The sequence below is a fragment of the Saccopteryx bilineata genome, chromosome 5 (genome assembly GCF_036850765.1).
Source record: "Saccopteryx bilineata isolate mSacBil1 chromosome 5, mSacBil1_pri_phased_curated, whole genome shotgun sequence".
NCBI classification, from domain to species: domain Eukaryota; kingdom Metazoa; phylum Chordata; class Mammalia; order Chiroptera; family Emballonuridae; genus Saccopteryx; species Saccopteryx bilineata.
Window position 1 is genome coordinate 31,646,791 of NC_089494.1, and position 21,105 is coordinate 31,667,895.

A 21,105-nucleotide genomic window follows, 5' to 3' on the forward strand; every position below is an offset into this window, starting at 1 on the left:
CTTATGCCCACAATTTCCAAAGAATTTAGGCTGAAGAAGGGAGACTTTCTTCTGGAAAGTAAAGATTAGTGTTCTCAGGGGAATGATGAAAGGTCAGCATTCACTTTCTTGGCCCAAAATTAATTCTCACCTTCTACTTTCACTAAAGCAAAGAGGAAAAAAAGAGCGAAATCCTGGTTTAAGGCTTAAAGTGTTCCAGATAATTTAGAAACAGAAACTTAAGTGTGGTGAAAGAGCCTCCAGTCTCAGGCATCAAGTTCTGAGATCAGTGAATCCCATGTTTGGTGCTTGCCCAGGCCATCTGGCTGCCAGAGAGTGATATTTTAAGTCATGGCAAGGCCATGTGGCAACCTCAGAAACCACACCCTTTGAACATCAGCTTCCTCCACTAACATGGGCAGGTCTGCAATGGTGCAAGAAATAAAGGCTGTGCTATGGAGATGTAGGTCCCGCAGAAATGCTGCTGCCTTTTAAAAAGGAAGAAAGGAAAGAAGGAAGGAAGGAGGGAAAGAAGGGAGGAAGAGAGGGAGGAAGGAAGGGAGGGAAGGAGGGAAGAAGGGAGGGAGGGAGGGAGGGAGGGAGGGAGGGAGGGAGGGAGGGAGGGAGGGAGGGAGGGAGGGAGGGAGAAGAAAGAGAGAAAGAAAACATGATTAGTAAGTTCCTTGTATTTTTATTCACTAAATGTTCTGCTAAAAACTGGAAAAGTCCAATTTGGATGTTTTCAAAAGTCCAGATGTGTCCTAGATACAGCCTAGATGTCAAGAAGGGATTTGAATTTATTTAAATTTGAGAGATTTTTTTTTTCAGTGTAGAAATATCTCTCTGAGTTATCTAGGCTTTCACATGACCTTTGAAGGAAATGGGGGGAAGTACATACACACACACACACACACACACACACACACACATCTTTTCTTTTGCTCTTTCAGTTACAATGTATGAGAAAATGTTATATTATTATATACCAGTTGTAACAACTAAAACAACTGAAATCTCCTTGGTATTTTTATTAGTTATTCTTTCTAGAAACAGGGATTTCCCCTAGTTTCCTTAAATTACACTAACTCAAATTTAAGGAAGAGTACCACCTTATTAGGTCCTGAGATGCTAGCAGGTAGAACATCTCCAGATGGCCTGGGTTCTAAAATCAGCTCTGCTGTTTATTATTTACCTGGAAAACAAACTAAAACTAAGCTCATAATCAACAAGTACAAACCACAGAAAGAATTTGAATAGGCATTTCACAAAAAGAGATATCAAAATGACCAATAAACATGAGAAAAGGTGATCACCCTCATTAGTGATCAGTAAATAACTAATAATAAAAAAAAACACATGAGATATCTTTACACAGCCTCCAGAATGGCTGAAATTAAAGACTAACAACACCAAGTATTGGCTAGAATGTGGCACAACTAGAACTCTCCTACACTATTGGTGAGAAGGTAAATTGCCTGTCTAGTGACCCAGCAATTCCATTCCTATGAACATATGCTAAAAGCATGTATCCCAAATTGTATATAAAAGATACATTAAAGATATTTATAGATTATTGGTAAAAAGACAAACTGATATCTAAATATCTAACAATACAAAATGGATAGATAAGGTACACACATTCATATATATAATGGAATGTTTTACAGCAATAGAAGCAAACTACACACAACAACACAGATACAGATAGATCTCACAAAAATAATATGGAGGGAAATAAGCCAAACATAGAGTCCACATAAGTTTCAAACAGGCAAAACGAATCAATAATGACACAAGTTAAGATAATGGTTATTTTGGGAAAGTAGTGGCTGAGAAGGGGCGTAGTGGTGCTACCGGGGTGCTAGTAATATTCTATTCCTTGATCTAGGTGGTTGTTACATGAGCTGATCCCTTTGTGAAAAGGCATCAAGCTGTATTATTATGATTTACATACTTTTAAAAATAGGTCTAGATTATATATATAAATATATAAATCTTACATAAAATTAAAATTTTATTAAAATAATAATGACTAACTGAGGGAATTAAAAACACAGTGGAACTAAAATTCTATACTCCGGTAACATGGAATATGAGACAAGGGTGTCAGAGTTCAAACGTTCTGTAGTACTGATATTGTTCTGAAGAAGAATAGAGATGTTTATTAATGTGATACCTTGTTAAGTAGACCTGTTAAATATGTAAAGGTAACCACTAAAATATGATAAAATAATGTAATTTTTAATAAAGATGAGAGAAGCAATTAAGTGATGCTAAAAAAAAATACGTGGGGGTAACATTATAAAAATCTCCAATGAAAGTGACATCAATTTGCCCCCAAAGTCAGTAATTACAATAAATATAAACAAGTCAAGTTCCCCCAATTTAAAATAAATATTCTCAGATTGTTTTAAAAATAAAACAAAACACAGTTATAGACATTTACTACAAGCAACACCAAAACATAGTAACACAAGTTTAAAGTAGAAGGATAAAGACATCTAGATACTGGATTAATCTAGGGTTGAGGATTTGGTGGGTAAGTGCAATGGAAAGACAAAGTGTCAGAAAGGTAAAGTTAATTTATGAGAGTGGTCAAAGGAGTAAGTTACCAAATCCAGGTTGGATCATAAGAAATGATACCAGAAGATTGCTGATAGGAAGGAAATAGAACAGCCAAGAAAATGATAATCTAGTGGGGTGTCAAAGCAAGTGTGATGGCACTGCAAGTAAAAAGCAAGACTGCCTGACCTGTGGTGGTGCAGTGGATAGAGTGTTGACTGGGAATGCTGAGGTCGCCAGTTCGAAACCCTGGGCTTGCCTGGTCAAGGCACATATGACAAGCAATCAATGAACAACTACAGTGAAGCAACTATGAGTTTGGTATGTCTCATCCACCATCCCTGTCCTCTCTCTGTAAAATCAATCAATAATTTCTTTTTTAAAAAAGACAAGTTTGATTTCCATCAAGTTTAAATTTATATCTATTAGGTTTCTTTGTTAATTACCCATTTTTCTTGCTATACATATTATCTGGACTCTGAAAGGTGTAAAGAAATAATTTACTCATATGTCCTCCAAAGTTAAAGTGTGTCTTTGGAGGTTATTAGTCTTTTAGCTATAATCAGCTTTGAATTCTATTTTAGAGTTGTGCAGATGGGGCCAATAGAAAAATCAGTCATCTTGTTAACAAAATCCCATTGGCTCTTAGGGAAATAAGGGCATAGAAATCGAAAATATATCTAAGCAACCACTGACCTTTCGTGTAACAAAATGTAACACATATTTCCATTCATAAAGTCCACGTATATTTTTTCTGCATTATATACCACCAATTTGAGGAAAAATAAACCTTACAATGTCTGCAAAGCACAATAATTGGAAACTTCAGTTCTAGGCTCAATACAGCTAACTTGCCTCTGTCTACTGAAATGCTTTTATTTTTTTTTTACATTTCAGCTCCCATAGTACAACCTCTTTAAACCTTCTGAACTTCCTGAGCCAGAATATATCAGAGATCCCTCTGCATTCCCTCTTCACATTGGTAATATGGGCGATATGCCAGTTATTCAATTCTACTTACAGTGTAATTATTTACAAAAATCCTCATTTCTCTTAAGATTGTAAACATCTTGGGGTCAAGAATGACTCTTGAACTTACTCCCAGAATATAGCACTCTATTTTGTATAGAAGATGAAATAGTTACTGTTAAATATATTATATATAGTTGGTCCATCTTCAGGATAGGGAAGCATGATTTTGTTCCATGGCCATTTTATTTTATTTTTCTTTAAACTAAAAGGGTTGTCAAAGGTTGTATGGGGTAATAGGAACCAAATATATAGTGACAGAAGATGGTTTGACTTCGGGTGATGGGCACACAATGCAATATATAGATCGGGTATCATAAAAACATCTACTTTATACCCATATGATCTTATTAACCAATGTCACTTTAACAAATTTTTTAAAATAAAATATAATAATATAAATAAATAATAAACTAGAGGGGTTGCTTGACTTAATAGTACCAGGCTGACTTAGGAAGATAATTAATCTAGAATTTGCAAGGAAAATCTCTTCACTCCAAAGAGCTAGAGAACCAACAAACATAGGATGATTCAGTTCAGTATATTTTAATATTGCATATGTCTAAGTTTCGCTTTTTTTAGAGACAGATTTGACCTCCCCGCTTCTGTTTTAATGGTTTTCTATAAGTAAACCCTTGAAGAGTCATATAATCCATGCCCGTCCACCAAGTGTACCAACTCTTCCATTAAGTCCAGGAAGAGAATCCATTATCCTAGTGTACTTATTTATTGTGGCAAAGGCTATCAAAGCATGAGCCAGTGTTCACAATGCCTAATGAGAACCTTACTAAAATATTTTCCTCTCCTTTGTTCCTCCATGTGAGAGAGAGGACATTTGGTCAAGAGCCAAAATCTCGCTGGCTTTCAGAGCAATCCTTGTCAGGCTTTCCCAGGTCAAGAATAGATTATTACTACTACAACAGTGGCAGGCCTTAGAAAATACAAAACCATAAGTACAGATTAATGCTAATTATTTTTTTTAAATTATACTAAATGTGTTTAGGCACCAGAACTAAAATCTTAAGAGTAGACTCTAAGTCTTAAGTCTTTAATTCCTGTTTTCAGTAACATAGAAAAGTAATTTACTCTCCAAGTAAAACAATCATTTGTTTTCTAGATCAGCAATTCTCAAAGTACAGAGTCCCAAATTAGCAGCATTAGCGTCACCTAGGAACTGGTTAGATATGCAAGTTCTCAGGCCCCATCCAAGACCTACGAATGTAGAAACTGGGGAGTGGAGCCCAGCAGTCATGTTTTCACAGGCCCTCTGAGAGATTCTGGTGCATATAAAGTTCGAGAACCACTGCCCTACTAGACCAAAGTGTGTTCTGTGGACCAGGGCATCCCCAAGGAGCTTGTTAGAAATGCAGACCCTCAAGCCTCGCAGATCTTCTGAATCAGAAACTACATTTTATTAAAAATGACCAAGTGATTTGTATAGACATTAAAGTTTTTGAGAGGCACTATCAAGGATGAGGTTGAAAAAATTAATTAACTGCATAAATTAATTAAAGAAATAACAACACTGTGAAGTTTATAATGTACTTCTTCATTTAATAGTACTGTACCTTCCTACCCTGGAGGGATAGCTCAGGTGGTTAAAGCATCATCCCAAAATGTAGAAGTTGCTGGTTTGATCCCCAGTCAGGTCACATGAAGTAACAGATTGATGTTCCTCTCTCTCTCTCTCTCTCTCTCTAAATTGATAAAGTAAACATTTTTTTTAATTGTACCTTCCTCTCTTACTGCTTTCAATAACCTGGTGGAGCAGCTGTTGTTGTAATTTCCATCTTACATGTGAGACACAAGAAACTGAATGTCACAAAGTCAGCAAGCAGAAGATCCAGGATTTAAAACACATGTAATTTGACTCTGAAACTAGGCTTTTAGCCACCACCAGCAGCTATTCTGTTTTTAACTCCAACAGGATTTTTTTAACCACATCACTTTGCCTAAGGAAAATTTCATTCATGAGTAACCAATTAAGCATTTTCCTAAAACTAAAAATAATATATATCTATTTTAATTGAACAAATATTTATTAAAGTCTGTTTCATAACAAACACCCCTGACCTGGTGGGGTTTATAGTGTTAAGCCAATAAGAGTAAGCGTTCAACAAATGTTTGCTGAACCAATCAATCAGTAAATTACTTTATTATAATATACTAAGGGATACAGAGGCAAAGATGAGGTACCAGTACACATCCTTGATACTAAGACGTTTTCTGTAAATGATGTATGTTGAGTTGAACCCTTGAAGAGAAGAAGGGTCAACCAGACAAAGAATGAGGATAGGAGATTCTAAGCATGCTAAAAGCTTGGGCTTAATCTCAGGATAATGAGATTCACTAAAGTATTAAGGGGGAGATACAAACTTAAATCAATCTGTGTGAATGCCTATATGTGCACACACACACACACACACTCGGTCCTCGGATTAAGACACAGTTCCATTCCTATGACAGTGACATAACCCGAATTTTGGTATAAGTCAAAACACACCCTCGCCTAAGTCACTTACCTCTTTCAATACAATTGTAAAATCATAATCTAGAACATAAAAACACAACTAAGCCACAGAAAAAGAATACTGTTTATTCTTCTGCCATGCGCAACCTAACTAAGCCACCCATGTAGTCCATAAGTATGACAATAACGGCATAAGCTAAAACACTCATGTCTCCATTTTTCAAAGTTTTTATGGGAGTGAATGTCGTAAACTCGAAACATGGTATGTCGAGACTGTCGTAACCTGAGGACCCCTGTAAATAGTTATACATAGTAAATTCAAAATACCAAAAACGAAGCCCCAGAAGCCATCAGAACTTGAAGTTCAAAACTAAACCATAAGATTTAGCTTACTCGCGGTCATGTCCTGTCAGAGGGTAGGAATGTTTGATTTGTAATTGGGGCCTTCCCTCCCTGTACAAGGGAATGAAGAGCAAGGGATTCATGCCTGCAGTTGTCTATAGGAAGAGCAGGGCCAGAAGGAGCTGGAGGAGATGAAGAGTTGACCTGGGAACCAGAGGAAAAAGAAAATGGGAAGCCCTCCGATGGTTTCAGTATCAGCTTTTAGAGTTACAGAATAGAGGAGCAGGAGAGCTCAATTTGAGTGACACACCAATTTTTCCTTTGGCACCTAAATGTCACCCCATTAAGATGTCTGCCCCTGAAAACTCCCCGGAACATGGAATTCTTCTCCTCTTTAGCTTTGTGTGCAATTTTTTTTTTTTTGTATTTTTCTGAAGTTGGAAATGGGGAGGCAGTCAGACAGACTCCCGCATGCGCCCGACCGGGATCCACCCGGCATGCCCACCAGAGGGCGATGCTCTGTCCCTCCGGGGCGTCGCTCTGTTGCGACCAGAGCCACTCTAGCACCAGGGGCAGAGGCCAAGGAGCCATCCCCAGCACCCGGGCCATCTCTGCTCTAATGGAGCCTTGGCTGCAGGAGGGGAAGAGAGAGACAGAGAGGAAGGAGAGGGGGAAGGGTGGAGAAGCAGATGGGTGCTTCTCTTGTGTGCCCTGGCCAGGAATTGAACCCAGGACTCCTGCATGCCAGGCCGACGCTCTACCACTGAGCCAACCAGCCAGGGCTTGTGTGCAATTTTTTAAAGTAGATTTTCTTAGAACTTTTATTAAGAATTCTAGACATCCTAGGAATAATTTCCATATCTTAGTGTCTCTATACAGTAATGGGGGAAAAAACCTATTATTTTCCTTTCTCTCCCAGTTTTGCTTACATTTTGATTTATCTCCAAAGAATTCTCAATGCACTAAATAGGTAAAACAACAGCATTTAAAGAAGCAGGGTTACTTATATCATCTGTTTTATGCACCAGGTTTTTCTTCATCAAAGAAACCAAACTTTCCTAAGTTCTTTATTAAGGGCTCCAGAATTAAAGACATTTCCCTTCAGGTGTTCCATAAAGCACAAAGGATTTAAAAGAAAATGCTTTCATTCTCAGTTGCTCAAACCAACATTCAGACTTGTAAGGCTTCCTTTTCAATAGGGTGTGTTGGAATCTGAACTGGGATTTGAGGCCAAGCACCCCTCCTCAGTCAGGAGTGCAGGAACAGCTTTTATTCCTTGCACAGACACAGTCGGGAACTAGGAATCCTTAAAAAAAGACAGACCTTCCCCCAAAAAAGACAGGCATGACCTAAGAGACCAGGGTCACTTGCAGGTCCAGCAGAGATCAAAGCAGCCCTCCTTCTGAGAGACCCCTCAACTCCCTCACCTGTCCTTACAGAAAAAACAACAGCAACAGTCTGTGTGAGGGCAAAAGGAAAGGAGGCAAGAGGTGGGGTGGGGGGTGGCCAGTTCACTTCCTGTCAAAAGACATGAAAGCAACTAGAGAGAATGTCCATTCACTTGCAGTAACCCTTAGTCTTTTTTCATCTTTATCTTAGCATTCCCTGTGAAAAAGTAATGTCACCCAAACTGGTTTTTTTAATCCAAGGAGAGGAGGGGAGGCAGAGACAGACTTCCACATGTGCCCCAACTGGGATCCACCCAGAAAGCCCACTAGGAGGCTCTGCCCATCTGGGGTTTTGCTCTGTTGCTCAGCAACCAAGCTCTTCTTAGCACCTGAGGCAGAGGCCATGGAGCCATCCTCAATGCCCAGGAACAATTTGATCCAATTGGGCCATGGCTTCAGGAGGGGAAGAGAGAAAGAGAAAAGCGAGAGGGAGAGAGGTGGAGAAGCAGATGGGCGCTTCTCCTATGTGTCCTGATCAGGAATCAAACTCAGGACATCCACATGCTAGGCCAATGCTCTACCACTGAGCCAGCTGGCCAGGGCCCCAAATATCTTTAAAAAAATATTTTCTAAAAGCAAACTCAGAGTATTGGAACTACCTTAAACCAAGCCAATATAACAATGAGAAATCTCCCCTTAATTGCTCCTTATTATAAAATCTTGGTTCAAAGATCAGTTCTTAGCCCTGGCCGGTTGGCTCAGTGGTAGAGCGTCGGCCTAGCGTGCAGAGGACCCGGGTTCGATTCCCGGCCAGGGCACACAGGAGAAGCGCCCATTTGCTTCTCCACCCCTCCGCCGCGCTTTCCTCTCTGTCTCTCTCTTCCCCTCCCGCAGCCAAGGCTCCATTGGAGCAAAGATGGCCCAGGTGCTGGGGATGGCTCTGTGGCCTCTGCCTCAGGCACTAGAGTGGCTCTGGTCGCAACATGGCGATGCCCAGGATGGGCAGAGCATCGCCCTCTGGTGGGCAGAGCGTCGCCCCTGGTGGGCGTGCCGGGTGGATCCCGGTCCGGCGCATGTGAGAATCTGTCTGACTGTCTCTCTCTGTTTCCAGCTTCAGAAAAATGAAAGAAAAAAAAAATAGATCAATTCTTGGTATTTATGTTATATCATACAAACATTAACCACATTGAAGAGAATTTTGATGAATAAATTTTTAAGTTATCTGTAAATTTCTATGATTTTAATACAAATATTTTATTGTATGTGTTTTTTGGCTTAATTATACGAGCAAGTAAATATTTATATACACAGTTAAGGGCCTATTTTTGAAAATACCTGTGAAAATGTTTTTCTATTTCATAAAGTACTAAAGCCAAATAAAGGTATAATCAATTTAAAGAGTATATAAAATTTGTATCTATATTATACACCCAATTATTATCTATTCTGATTACCCCCAAATTTTGGAGATGTAGCAAAACCGGTTACTATAATGGATAAATATACATTTGATAAATATCATCTGTTTTATTTCCCATTCCGTAAAAAACTATGTGCTTTGAGGGGTTTTTTGTTGGGTTTTTTTTTTAACCTCTTAACAGTTTGACATTTCTTGGTCACATAAACAACTGGGTTGTTGAAAAGACTAATATATTAACATTTCATTTTTTAAATGCTTTTAACCTCTAAGATAAAAAGTTAAGAAATGTCAATTGCCATACTATGTCGAATGACTGATGATGTACTGTGATATTTTATCTCTGTAAGCATAGCCCATAAATGGTCCACGTGAAGATATGGTGAAGGTAAATGTTCCTCTTCTAGTTTCCATTTCAGAAAAAGAAGTGCCGTTTCCCCTGCTAAAGTCAACCTCCCTTATGTGCTCTCATTTCTTTTTCCCATTTTCTCTGGAACCTTTTTCCTTATTCCAATCTAATCCCCACCACCAATTTATCTGCACAAATGCCCAAATCACGTCAATGTCTCCTCTCAACCCTCAGGTACTATTTCATCTCTCTTTAACAAGTCTCTTGGAATCTACACTCTCTCCTTCCACTTCCTCATTTAACTTAACTCAGTCCCTGCAATTTGACCTCAAAATCCATAACTATAGACCAAAACATTCTTTTCTCAAAGACACCAACATTCTTCTAATGATCAAATTCACTGGTACCTTCTCAGTCCTCTTTGCCACCAAAGTGGCAGTTTACCAGTTTCTCTTTCTGTCTCAAACTGGTACTTCATCCCATTCTCAGATTCTTCCTTTGCACTGTCCACCATCTCCTTCCATCTGACTCTAGTTTCTGCTTGAAACTATCTGGGGAGGACTTCAGCTGGCCTTAGCTGAGCATTCTCCTGTTTGAGAGTTGGCTAGCTGTCAGCTGGTTTCAATGGCCTTGGCTCTCTGCTCCACACTCTTCTCACACATCTGAAGTAGGTTAGCCAGGGCACGCTCTCCTGACAGACAGAGATGGAAACAAGAATACAGCCCATCACGCAAAGGGCAAGAAGAAACACACATGATTTCCAAGCCTCTACTAACATTCCATGGCCCAAAGCAAGTCACATGGATAAACCCACAGTCAGGATGGGAACTGGCCTCAGGTTCTTTGCCTCTGATGTTTTTACGCCTGGAATGTGGTTGCCACAGATATCTAGACCCCTTAGTCCTCTATTCAAATGTCACCTTATTCGAATTCCTTCCATAATTACCCATTATGACTTGGCACTCCTACCCCATAACTCTCTATTCTTCCCTATCTAGCATGTATGTATTTATTTTTATACTTATTTATCATTTGCCCTTCACACTAACAGAAACTGCTGTCTGTCTGGTTCACTGTTTTATTCCCAAAGCCTAGAATATATATCTGGTACATGATTAACCATCTATAAATATTTGAACCTAATCAGGTTGCATATAAGTATTAAGCATATCATTCACTCTGAATGAAATTCACTGGGTTTTATTTATTCTTTCTCTTTTGGGCCCATTTCTCAAAACTACTCATGATTTAATTTGGTTGTGATACTAAGAAGGTTGAGGAAAATGAACTCTGCAGTATTCAATGGTATCAACTTTAGATGATTGATTTAAGAAAAAGGGGAAGAGGAGCTGACTGGCTGGTAGTTCAGTTGGTTAGAGTGCCATCCTGATACGCCAAGGTTGCAGGTTCAATCCCTTGTCAGGGCATATACAAGAATCAACCAATGAATGAATAAATAAGTGGAACAATAAATTGATGTTTCTCTCTTTCTCTCTCCCTTCCTTTTTTTCTCTAAAATAACTAATTAAAAAAAAAAAAGGATAGAAAGTTTCCCAGCCAAATTCCTAAATTAATGTGCACAAGAATAAAATAAACTTGCCTAATCTCTTGGATAATTCTGAACATGGAGTGATAATACAAAAGCTTCTCTAAATGCATGGCAGGCACTCACTAATCAAATTCTTTAATACTGAACTCCTGTCAACTTTTAAGTACACATATTTAATGTTGCTTTCCATGTATCTACTTCTAAACCATCAAACTATAAGAGCCCCTTGAAATTATTGACTCATTATCCAGGCTTTACAATGAGCTACCTCATGTAAATTTGTTCCCCAAAGCAGCCAACTCTGAGTGTCACTAAATCAAAAAGTGACCTAACATTGTCACCCCAGTGTAGGGCCATTTGGCAAGCACTCTCAGGGTGCATTTTTGGTTTTTTTATTCTGCTCTTCCCTTTAGTGCTTTATTTATTTTCAAGTAGATCAGGCAGTGGTTTTCCAAGAGTACACTATGCCACCCCAGCATCTGAACCCTTCACCAAATCTTGTGAAATTTATCTTTGCTGCAACTAATTGTGCACACTGTTCCTGAGATGGGCAGGATTCATCTCGCAAAGAAATAAAAGCTGTGGCGTAAGAGCAGACCAGCAACAGAGAAAGATTGCATGTTTTCTGAAATGTGTAAACATACAAGACATCAGGAAAAGGTAGAAAACAGCTGTCCTCACACCTAGATGTGGCGTGGAAAGGCAAGCACATAAGCCATGCCCTTGTTGTAGCTACTTTTATGGACACCAAGGGATACTGTTTTATTGTAACGGGGATGGTAGTGTGTTCTGGGGTTTGGGGACCCTTGATTTGTGTTGCCAATAATTCTAGCATTTGAAAGTGGACTACAAACACGGAAGACTGAGAACCTTCAATATAAACAGAAAAGCTTTCTACCTTTATTGAAGATCTGGAGATTTGAAGATTTTGTTTAGCTGAGTGCACTCTCTCACACAAAGTAAGGAAGAAGAAAAAGGCTTAATTTAAAGACAGATTCTGCACCCCAGAAGCAATTTTCAGAAATGAGTAGTCAAAGTAAATTAGACCAACCCTAAATCTGATTTGTCTAACAGAGGGCATTATATAATCTCAGAAGTTCTCCTTACTCTAATTTGTGCTTTGAGATGTAACTATCCCTCAGGGTGCCAAAAATAGAAAAAAAAAGTGTTCAAAATTCCTCAAAGTGTTCCTACTTCTGCCTCTCTATCTTCCGATTAAATTGTATTGGCAGCCTTTTCCTCCCTTGAAGATTTGTGTCTGAACCAGATAACAATGCTGGGGCCACTCTTGGAGAAGCTTTTGCTTCAATGAATTTTATACAAGAAATTCATGTGATAGCTTCCCATCTCTGTCAATCACATTCATTCAAAATCATAGCACACGCTGGGACTGGGGCTGTGGGAGGAAGGGGGAGGGCCGTTGGGGGAGGCGGTAATGTCATGAATTGTTTTCCTGCAGCTGGTATTGCTCAGTAACAACTGTTCATGCAAAACAAAAGATCACTTCAGAAAACCAGAGACAGACAGACAGAGGCCAGCAGAAAGAGATCATTATAATCATATTTCAGAGATCAAACAGCTTGAATTATGTTTGCTGGAGCCTATTTCAGTTTCCCAGTTGTTTCACATAAACATAATAATTTAACATACCATTCCACAATAACATAGTATTAATGTAATGACAAACACATATAATAGTACCTCCAGGCATCTAGCAGGTTTCTTATCTTCTATTTCTCTTCCATGGTGCTGGAAACAAAAGATAAAAGATGCTAACACAGGGAGGCAGTATAGCACAGTGGTTAAGAGCACAGCCTTGGCATCCCATCAGAATCAAGTCCCAGCTCTGCCTCTTACCGTGTGACCTTGGGCAAGTTTCTTAACCTCTCCACAGACTCAGTTTTCTCGACTGCCAAATGGGGTTTGAAATGTACCTACTTGATGGCTATAGTAAGAAGTGAGAGAAAGAATGCACGTAAGAAATTGAGCTTAGTCTAAGCCTGACCCACAAAGAGCACTTAGTAAATGTTTACATTTGTTGTCAATAAATAAACAAATAATTGTTTTCTCTTGTTGATCTCTCATTTTCTATCTTCATCTCACCCTCAGTCTAAGCAGAAAGGAGGGAAATTTTTGTTTACTGAGTTACAGAGATACATAACCTGCAAAAAAAGGAAGAAAGAGAGAGAAAGAGAAACATCGATTTGTTCTTCCACTTATTTATACATTCTTTGGTTGATTTTTGTAAGTGCCCTGAGCAAGAATGGAACCCACAACCTTGGTGTATTGGGATGATGCTCTAACCAACTGAAACACCCTGCCAGGGCAAGGAGGGAAGCTTTTGGAAGAAATTGCAGTAAGCCGTGTCAGATCGCTAAAGGAGAAGGAGATGACCCCGATATGCTGTACTGAGCTCTGCTGTTGGATCAAAGGCGTGCTACACAGCTGTGCTTGCGCGGAGGAATCCTCCTCTCACCCCCTCGGGCAGGTCTCCTGTTGGGCTGTGCAATACTAGTCACACAGCAGCCTCTGTGCCTGTCCATGTGGGAGGCGAGTATTACACGCAAGCACTCAGGTAGTTCTCATTCAGAAAGGGTTACACAACTTTTATGTAGAGACCCAGTCTCCTGGGGCAAAAGTCCACAGTGATAACAAGAGACAGGCGTGGAGGGCAGGGCAAAAGACTTCTGAAAAATCTTTGTCTCTTTTTTAATAGGCAAAAATATAAAGTGTTCCTAGCTTTAGATCTTAGCTATTTTTCCTAAGATGTTTACTTAACTGTCTATAACTTCAAAACAACAGCAAGAATGACCACATACCACATAACCTGCAAAAAAAAAAAGACCAAGGAACGTTATTTAGGTCTATGTGAACGATGAAATCCGGGAGCAATTTTAAAATTACAGGTTTCCTTTAACAAAAGAACCAAAAGGGCCTCTGCACACCAAACTGATTTTATGACTGCTTTGGCCTCCGAAGAAGTGGGCAGTGCGGTCATTTGCAATTGCTAGTAGACTATGTGAATGTCCACACCAGGGAAAAATCATCTGCTCACATGCAAAGTCTGACTGTTGCTTCTATTGAAATGCTGTTAAAAACAATATTTTAAAAAATGCTTCCTAAAAGAATACAGTACAAAATACATAAACGTAAAGGTATTCGCCTGTGTCAAAAGGTACACCATTGCTAAATGACACTCAGCTTATCTGGCCTAAAGCCAAGCAAAGCTCTCTCCCCTGCGGGAAATTGTGGTGCTGTCATTGTGTTGTAATAAGCCTCTATAAAATAAGAAAACATTGTGCTCCTGCTGAATCTTGAACAAAAATAAATAAATTGAAACCTGGCTTTCTTCAAGGAAGGGGAAGGAGTGTATATTTGCTTCCATAAAAGAGGACATTCACTTGGCCTCAGGAAGTATAGATTTTGTTCATCATTTGTTTAATTCTGCCTTTCAAAGGGAGCTATATTTGACTTGATTTGAAAATGCTTATTATGTCCAGGAGATGTTGCTATCTTTTGCTCCATAGGTTTTCAGAAGTGCTCTTGCTGTTCATAATCGGCTTAATATATGAGAAATCCAAGTGGAGGAAAGAAGTTTTGGAAATATGACCCAGGGTGACGCTGCATTTTTCTGAGCCATCTCCAGAAGCAAATGCAGAAACCTGGTGGAAATTTGGTGAGCATATCCATAAGATGTTCCCCCATCTTTAAGACTCAACTGCTACATGGTGAATAAAGTACATACAGTAAGGCAGCCCTGGTGAAACTCAATAATGGTCTTAGGGCAAAACAGCCAAAGGGAGATGTAATTCTAAAGGGTTGGTTGCTAGTTAGGAAAGAACAAAAGTCACTACAGTTTATTCCCTGGAGTTGTCTAATGTGGTTTAAGTGCTTTACTAGAGACTGCCTCAAGTTATAATTTACCCGAAATAAAATACTCTATGATTACTATTACCTAGCCCACCCCTATTCTTCTCCTATTTCAATACTCTGAAGCACCTCTTTCAGTTTTTTTTTTGTTTTTTTTTTTTTTTTTTTGCAATTTTCTGAAGCCGGAAACAGGGAGAGACAGTCAGACAGACTTCCGCATGCGCCCGACCGGGATCCACCCGGCACGCCCACCAGGGGGCGACGCTCTGCCCACCAGGGGGCGATGCTCTGCCCATCCTGGGCGTCGCCATGTTGCGACCCTCCTGGGTGTCGCCATGTTGCGACCAGAGCCACTCTAGCGCCTGGGGCAGAGGCCAAGGAGCCATCCCCAGCGCCCGGGCCATCTTTGCTCCAATGGAGCCTTGGCTTCGGGAGGGGAAGAGAGAGACAGAGAGGAAGGAGAGGGAGAGGGGTGGAGAAGCAAATGGGCGCTTCTCCTATGTGCCCTGGCCGGGAATCGAACCCAGGTCCTCCGCACACTAGGCCGACGCTCTACCGCTGAGCCAACTGGCCAGGGCCCACCTCTTTCAGTTTTGAAAACATAAAAACCTAATTTTTATCAGTGGATCTATGTTCCAGACAGATTTTGTTAGGAGACTCAGACCTAATCTCTACTAACATTTAGCCTTCGCTTGACTCCAATCCAGAAGTTGATGTGTTCACTAGAGGGAAAGACAAGAAATAGCCGATGACATCTTTTGTTTTTGCTTTTTTTTTTTTTTTTTTTTTTTTTTTTTTTTGGTATATCTGTACCTTTGAGGAAATAATAATAGTTGTAGCTACCAATTATCAAGTGTTAATACTAGGCACCTTGTTAAAGTCTTTAAGACATGGTCTCCTCTAATCTGTACCCTTTTTGAAGTAGAACCTATTATCTTCATTTTCCAGAGGAAGGTATGAGAGGAGTTAAGTAATTTCCCCAGGGTCAAAGAGCTAATAATTCGGAGAGCAAAGAGTTAAACCAGCATGATTTTTACATCCATTATGTAATGCTGCCTCCCAAGTCTGTTTGCCCTGGGCAAATATTACACTTATTTTTCAAAAGACAAGGAAAAAGAAGGTGGAAGCTGCTAAATGGGGGAGAATCAAATGGAAAATTTTGTGCTGTTTATTGACCCACAAAGTTTACAGAGGGCCATGGAGGGACAGTCCACATAGTGAGATCCTCACAGAGTGGTGGTCCAGTTCCTGCCCTCAGGGTGCTAACATTTTATTTATTTACTTTTTTTTTAGATTTTATTTATTCATTTTTATTAGAGAGAGAGGGGAGAGAGAGAGAGAGAGGGAGAGATAGAGAGAGAACAGGGGAAGGAGCAGGAAGCATCAACTCCCATATGTGCCTTGACCAGGCAAGCCCAGGGTTTTGAACCGGCAACCTCAGCATTCCAGGTCGACGCTTTATCCACTGCGCCACCACAGGTCAGGCAGGGTGCTAACATTTTAATTGGAATGACACCTGAGCCTGTTAGTCAAAGGTTAGTCAAAGCCAACCACAGTGCTGCAGGGGAGTCGTCCACAGGAGGGTAGAAGAAAAAGAAATTTTTTCTCCTGGCTTGGCAAACAGTTGGAAAGACTTGTTTTGCCTACTAATCATTATTATCACATCTGTTTCGATCTCCTCATTAATAACATTTGACACGTGTTGGGCAGATAAAATGTATTATGCTCACTTTGTTAAAGAGGCCGTTGCCCAGGTGATATTAATGTGTGTTGAGAATTGTAGCATGAGGCTTGGTTTTGGGATTAAGCCTTTCCCACCCTTTTTGATGAGGGGTGGTACAATCCAATCATGCCTCAGAGAAGTGACTTTGTATTAGAGACTTCCCTATTTTGTATATTGGATTAGATGTTGTGAAGCTACACTATAAAATAGGGGTAGAACGGGAACTTGCCGCTTGGTTCCTGAGGTTAGCATGAGAGAGCAGAGAGAATAGAGCCAGCAGCGGGAGGAGGCCACGTGGAGAAGGCCAGGAAAAGCAGCCAAGATGGTGGAGTGCTGAGTGAGATGCCAGTTTGTGTAGAGTTTGTATCTGGGATAAGGAAGGAGATGGGGAACTGAGGGGAATAAGGCTGGTGAGCTAGAAACCTTTGATTCTAGGAAACTCGGATAAATCAGTAGCTTTGTGAGCACTGAATGTGACTGGGTTTTGGAGCCCAGTGTGTATTTTTACTTGCCCGCCGGGTGCAAGCTAGATTAAAGACTATGGCCCACCAGTTTTTGGCTCCATGGTTTCTTTACCGACTGTCCGAATCCAATGCGAACCTGCATGGGCCAGGCTGCTCTGATGGTGGCCCTGGCCGTGCCTTCTGGCTTTACAACACGTTTGCCAAAATTGATGAATATTTATATCGAATATTTGAAGACTTTCAAGTCCGTGAACTAAAAAAATCTGTTTCTATACTCTCAAATGCTTTGTCAGCAATGAAGATCAATAAAATTTACAAAGAAAGACGGGCTATGAGGTTGAAGGTAAAACTCAGCGCCTGAGTGAACGGCCCAAGCTTATGCGATGGGCAAGCGGCGGATCAAGTGGGCGCTCCTATCCCACGGCCCTTTCACGCAACAATTCACTTCCTCTCTGTTTAATTTTCAGAGTGTTTAAGAAAGTTTTGTCTCTTTTTTTGTATACATACTAGAAGAAAATGTGCTAGGTGAGGTTTTACTGATGGAGAAATTTTAGAAATTCCCTATTGTCAAAGACGCAAATTAGACTTTATGAAAGGATAACCTGAACCACTTCAGTGTCTGAAAACTTTCTTTTTTATTTTGGTCCTGGGAAAACTTGAAAATTATATGCTTTTGTAGAAAATGATTTGGTTTTTAACCTCAGAAATGTGTACGAGGGTTAAAGATTTTTGTTTTGTTTTGGAACTTGTGGATGATAAAAATCATTTATTTAAAGGTAGTTAAGAACAATTTAATGACAAAGAAGACCATCTGGGACAATTTAAGAATGCTCATATAAAAATATAAATTGTATAAACCTTTATATCGTTTTTTTTACAGAGACTGGATTTCTTTGTTCTGGATATTTCTCTTCAATGTTAACTCATCAGCCTTTTTCAAAGCTCCTTTTTCTATACTTTTCAGTAAAAGCATTTTGTTTCCTCCTCCTGTTGATAATTGTTTTCCACTTCTCATTACTGAGTTATATAATGTTTTCATTACGTCTCAGCACTTGGCATGAGCTTGTTTACATCAATCCACTTACCCATACTTTAGAGATTGATAATTGTGCTCTCTTAGTAATGACAGGAATGTAACAAGAACACATACTCCTCAGATAATCTGCTCACTCCCATAATTGGAGTAAATTCTATTCTGAAATGTTATCTATTGAGAGCCAGACAACGTTTAAACCCAAAAGAGCACATTTGCTGGGGCTGTAAACTATAGAATCTTAGAACGTTAGCCATGAAAGAGGCCCAATTTTGCACGCAAGGAAACAAAAGCCCCGAAATCTTTGTACAAATTGGTTTCTTTCATCAGCCAGCAGTCTGACTCATATAACCTAAAAGTAAATGATGTGGTTTCTTTAGATCATTGATTACATGAGTAATGCGTGCTTCCTTCATTGATTTAGTTTTATAGGTATGTATTAAAATGCATGAAAAGTTGGCAATGCCTTTTGGGCCCTTTAGTTTATAAACACAGAAAGACTGGTTTGAAAAAGGAAAAAAGAACAAATGTAGCATTTTTATTTCAGCTACTTGGGTTTGTCCACAAGAAGCCAGGTTACAGGACAGCAGAATCACCTTAGAAATGCCCCTAAAGTTAGTGATATTTTATTCCTTGTTGCCTCAAGAGTGGACAGAAATAAACAGTACAGACCTATGTTTTTCCTGCTAGAATATACATCATATGTATATGGCTCTTCTTGGCTGTCTCTACACTGAAGAACAAGACAGCCAGGTCCAACCTCATGTCCATTGCTTTGAAATATCATGACTTTCTGATGTCCATTGGCTTTGACATGTCATGATTTTCTGATGCTAACAAATCCACAAAACGAGTTCCCATCCAAGTACTAACCAGGCCCGACCCTGCTTAGCTTCTGAGATCGGACGAGATTGGGCGCATTCAGGGTTGTATGGCAGTAGACCACAAAGCAGGTTTCAATCTATAATCTGACAGAAAAAAGTTTTGTTCAAGATCAGTTATGACTACTTCACTAGCAATATTTGGAATGTTATTTCTGGAATATATTATATCGTTTTGTGATATGTAAGTCTAGAAGAAGACACATTCCTCTCTTCCCCAAATAAGATAATTTTATTTTCTGACTCTGGTACTTATCAAGTATGTGTGAATTGGGGCAATTTCCTTACCCTTTGAGTCTGTTTCCTCATCTACAAAAATGAAGTAAGAATACTCACTTGACAGAGTGGTCGATAATTACATGAGAAATTGTGTAATATGCTCACAAGGTAGAAGGTACTTAATACATGTTAGCTCAACTCCTTCTCAACTCTCCCATTCTTCTTATCTATATCCCTGTCATATTTCTTCAAGAATATATTGTAATTATTTATAATATCTTTGAAGTATAATGACTTTAATCATGTTTTTAAACTTTTTATTAAGGTATAATTTACATACAATAAAGTATACAAACAAGATAATTTTCATGTGTATAAACCCATGTTATCAGCACCCAGAGCCAAATACAGAACACAAACAGGCCCCAGAAACATTCCCACATGCCACTTCCAATCAATAATACCCTTCCACAGGTAACAATGATTCTGACTTCCATAATTATCACCAATTATAATTTTTTTCAATTACAATATATCCATACCCAGGAATTTTCACCCAAAAAAAAGCGGTATTATATATATCCTAATGAGGAAATATCTCAAAAGATATTGTTCTGTATTGCTGATGTAACTGAGAATTATTAACAGAAGTGATAATAGAAAGAATGATAGACAGAAAGGAAAAAAGGAATACTATAAATAAAGCTATTTTGAGTTTTTGAAATTCTTACTAAGAATAGCCTCACTAAACAGCAGAAGGAGCATCCAAACAGAAGTTAGTCACCAACCACCTAAATTGGAAGATAGAAGGAAACATTGACAGACCACATATTTCCTGAAGCAAATGTACTCCTCTCCCTATAACTTGGACACTACCACATTCTGAGCTGAGACTCTTTCTCACAGTACTTGCTGGGCCGTACCTTCCCTATGACCATCCAGGAACACAAATGAAAGGCAAGAAACCCGTCACTGAAGCCTTGATATGCAGTAATACGGACACCACACTGGGGTTTATCAGACTTTTCCTAAAAGTCACAACCACCTGGCCGGGTAGCTCAATTGATTAAAGAGTCATCCCAGTATGCCAAAGTTGTGGCAACTGACCAATGAATGCATAAATAAGTGGAAGGAAGAGAGAGAGAGAAACATCGATTTGTTGTTCCACTTATTTATGCATTCATTCATTGACTCTTGTAAGTGCCCTGATTGCGGATCAAACCTGCAAATAATTTTTTTTAAAACAAACAAAAAGTCACAACTGAAGTGGATTCTTCCACGATGTGGTGAATAAATGTAACCTCAAAGAGCATTTCAGTTGATGTTAACTGAAACCGATATTATGGGCAAGTCTTTGTCTCTGAAAATCCTGAACCTTTCTAATTCGTTTCTACACTTTCAAACTAAAGTATTGTTAATAACTGGATCTGGATAGTCAACAACTAAATTATTTCAAACAAAAAGTAACTGGACAATTCAAAAGCTAGTATTTGAAAAGCACCTTTATTCTTCTTTTGCAGGTAAATGTGAATGAGTGGGCACACCCATAGTTGTACATTCTTCTCTACAGTTACCTCAAGAGCCTTGAAAGCCTCCTTATTAATAATTCTCACAGCCCCAAACCTTCCAGAGTGCAGTGTAAGCTTCTTTCCACTTATCCCGTTATTTATGGAAATGGGAAACAACCAATATCTTTTTTATAATGACCCTTCAAATCTGTTAGAACTCAATTCTCTAAGCTAAATAACCCCACAGCTTCTGGCCTTTCCTCGTAGTCCTTATTTCCTAAGCCTAAATTACGTTTTGCTCTACTCTGGAGTTCTGCCGTTC

The 21,105-nt window shown here is 39.3% G+C and overlaps 1 protein-coding gene across 1 annotated transcript in view; it reads right to left on the bottom strand.

Moving 5' to 3' along the window:
• The window catches only part of CD28 (CD28 molecule), an 85,554-nt gene extending 72,044 nt beyond the window's left edge, over window positions 1-13,510 (bottom strand). The window contains exons 1-3 of the mRNA XM_066281083.1: window positions 13,495-13,510; window positions 12,943-13,030; window positions 12,787-12,834 (exon numbers count right to left, since the gene is read on the bottom strand). Of these exons, the coding sequence (XP_066137180.1) occupies window positions 12,787-12,796 (10 nt within the window). The 5' untranslated portion in view covers window positions 12,797-12,834; window positions 12,943-13,030; window positions 13,495-13,510. The remainder of the gene's footprint in view (window positions 1-12,786; window positions 12,835-12,942; window positions 13,031-13,494) is intronic.
• Between the last annotated feature and the right edge of the window lie 7,595 nt (window positions 13,511-21,105).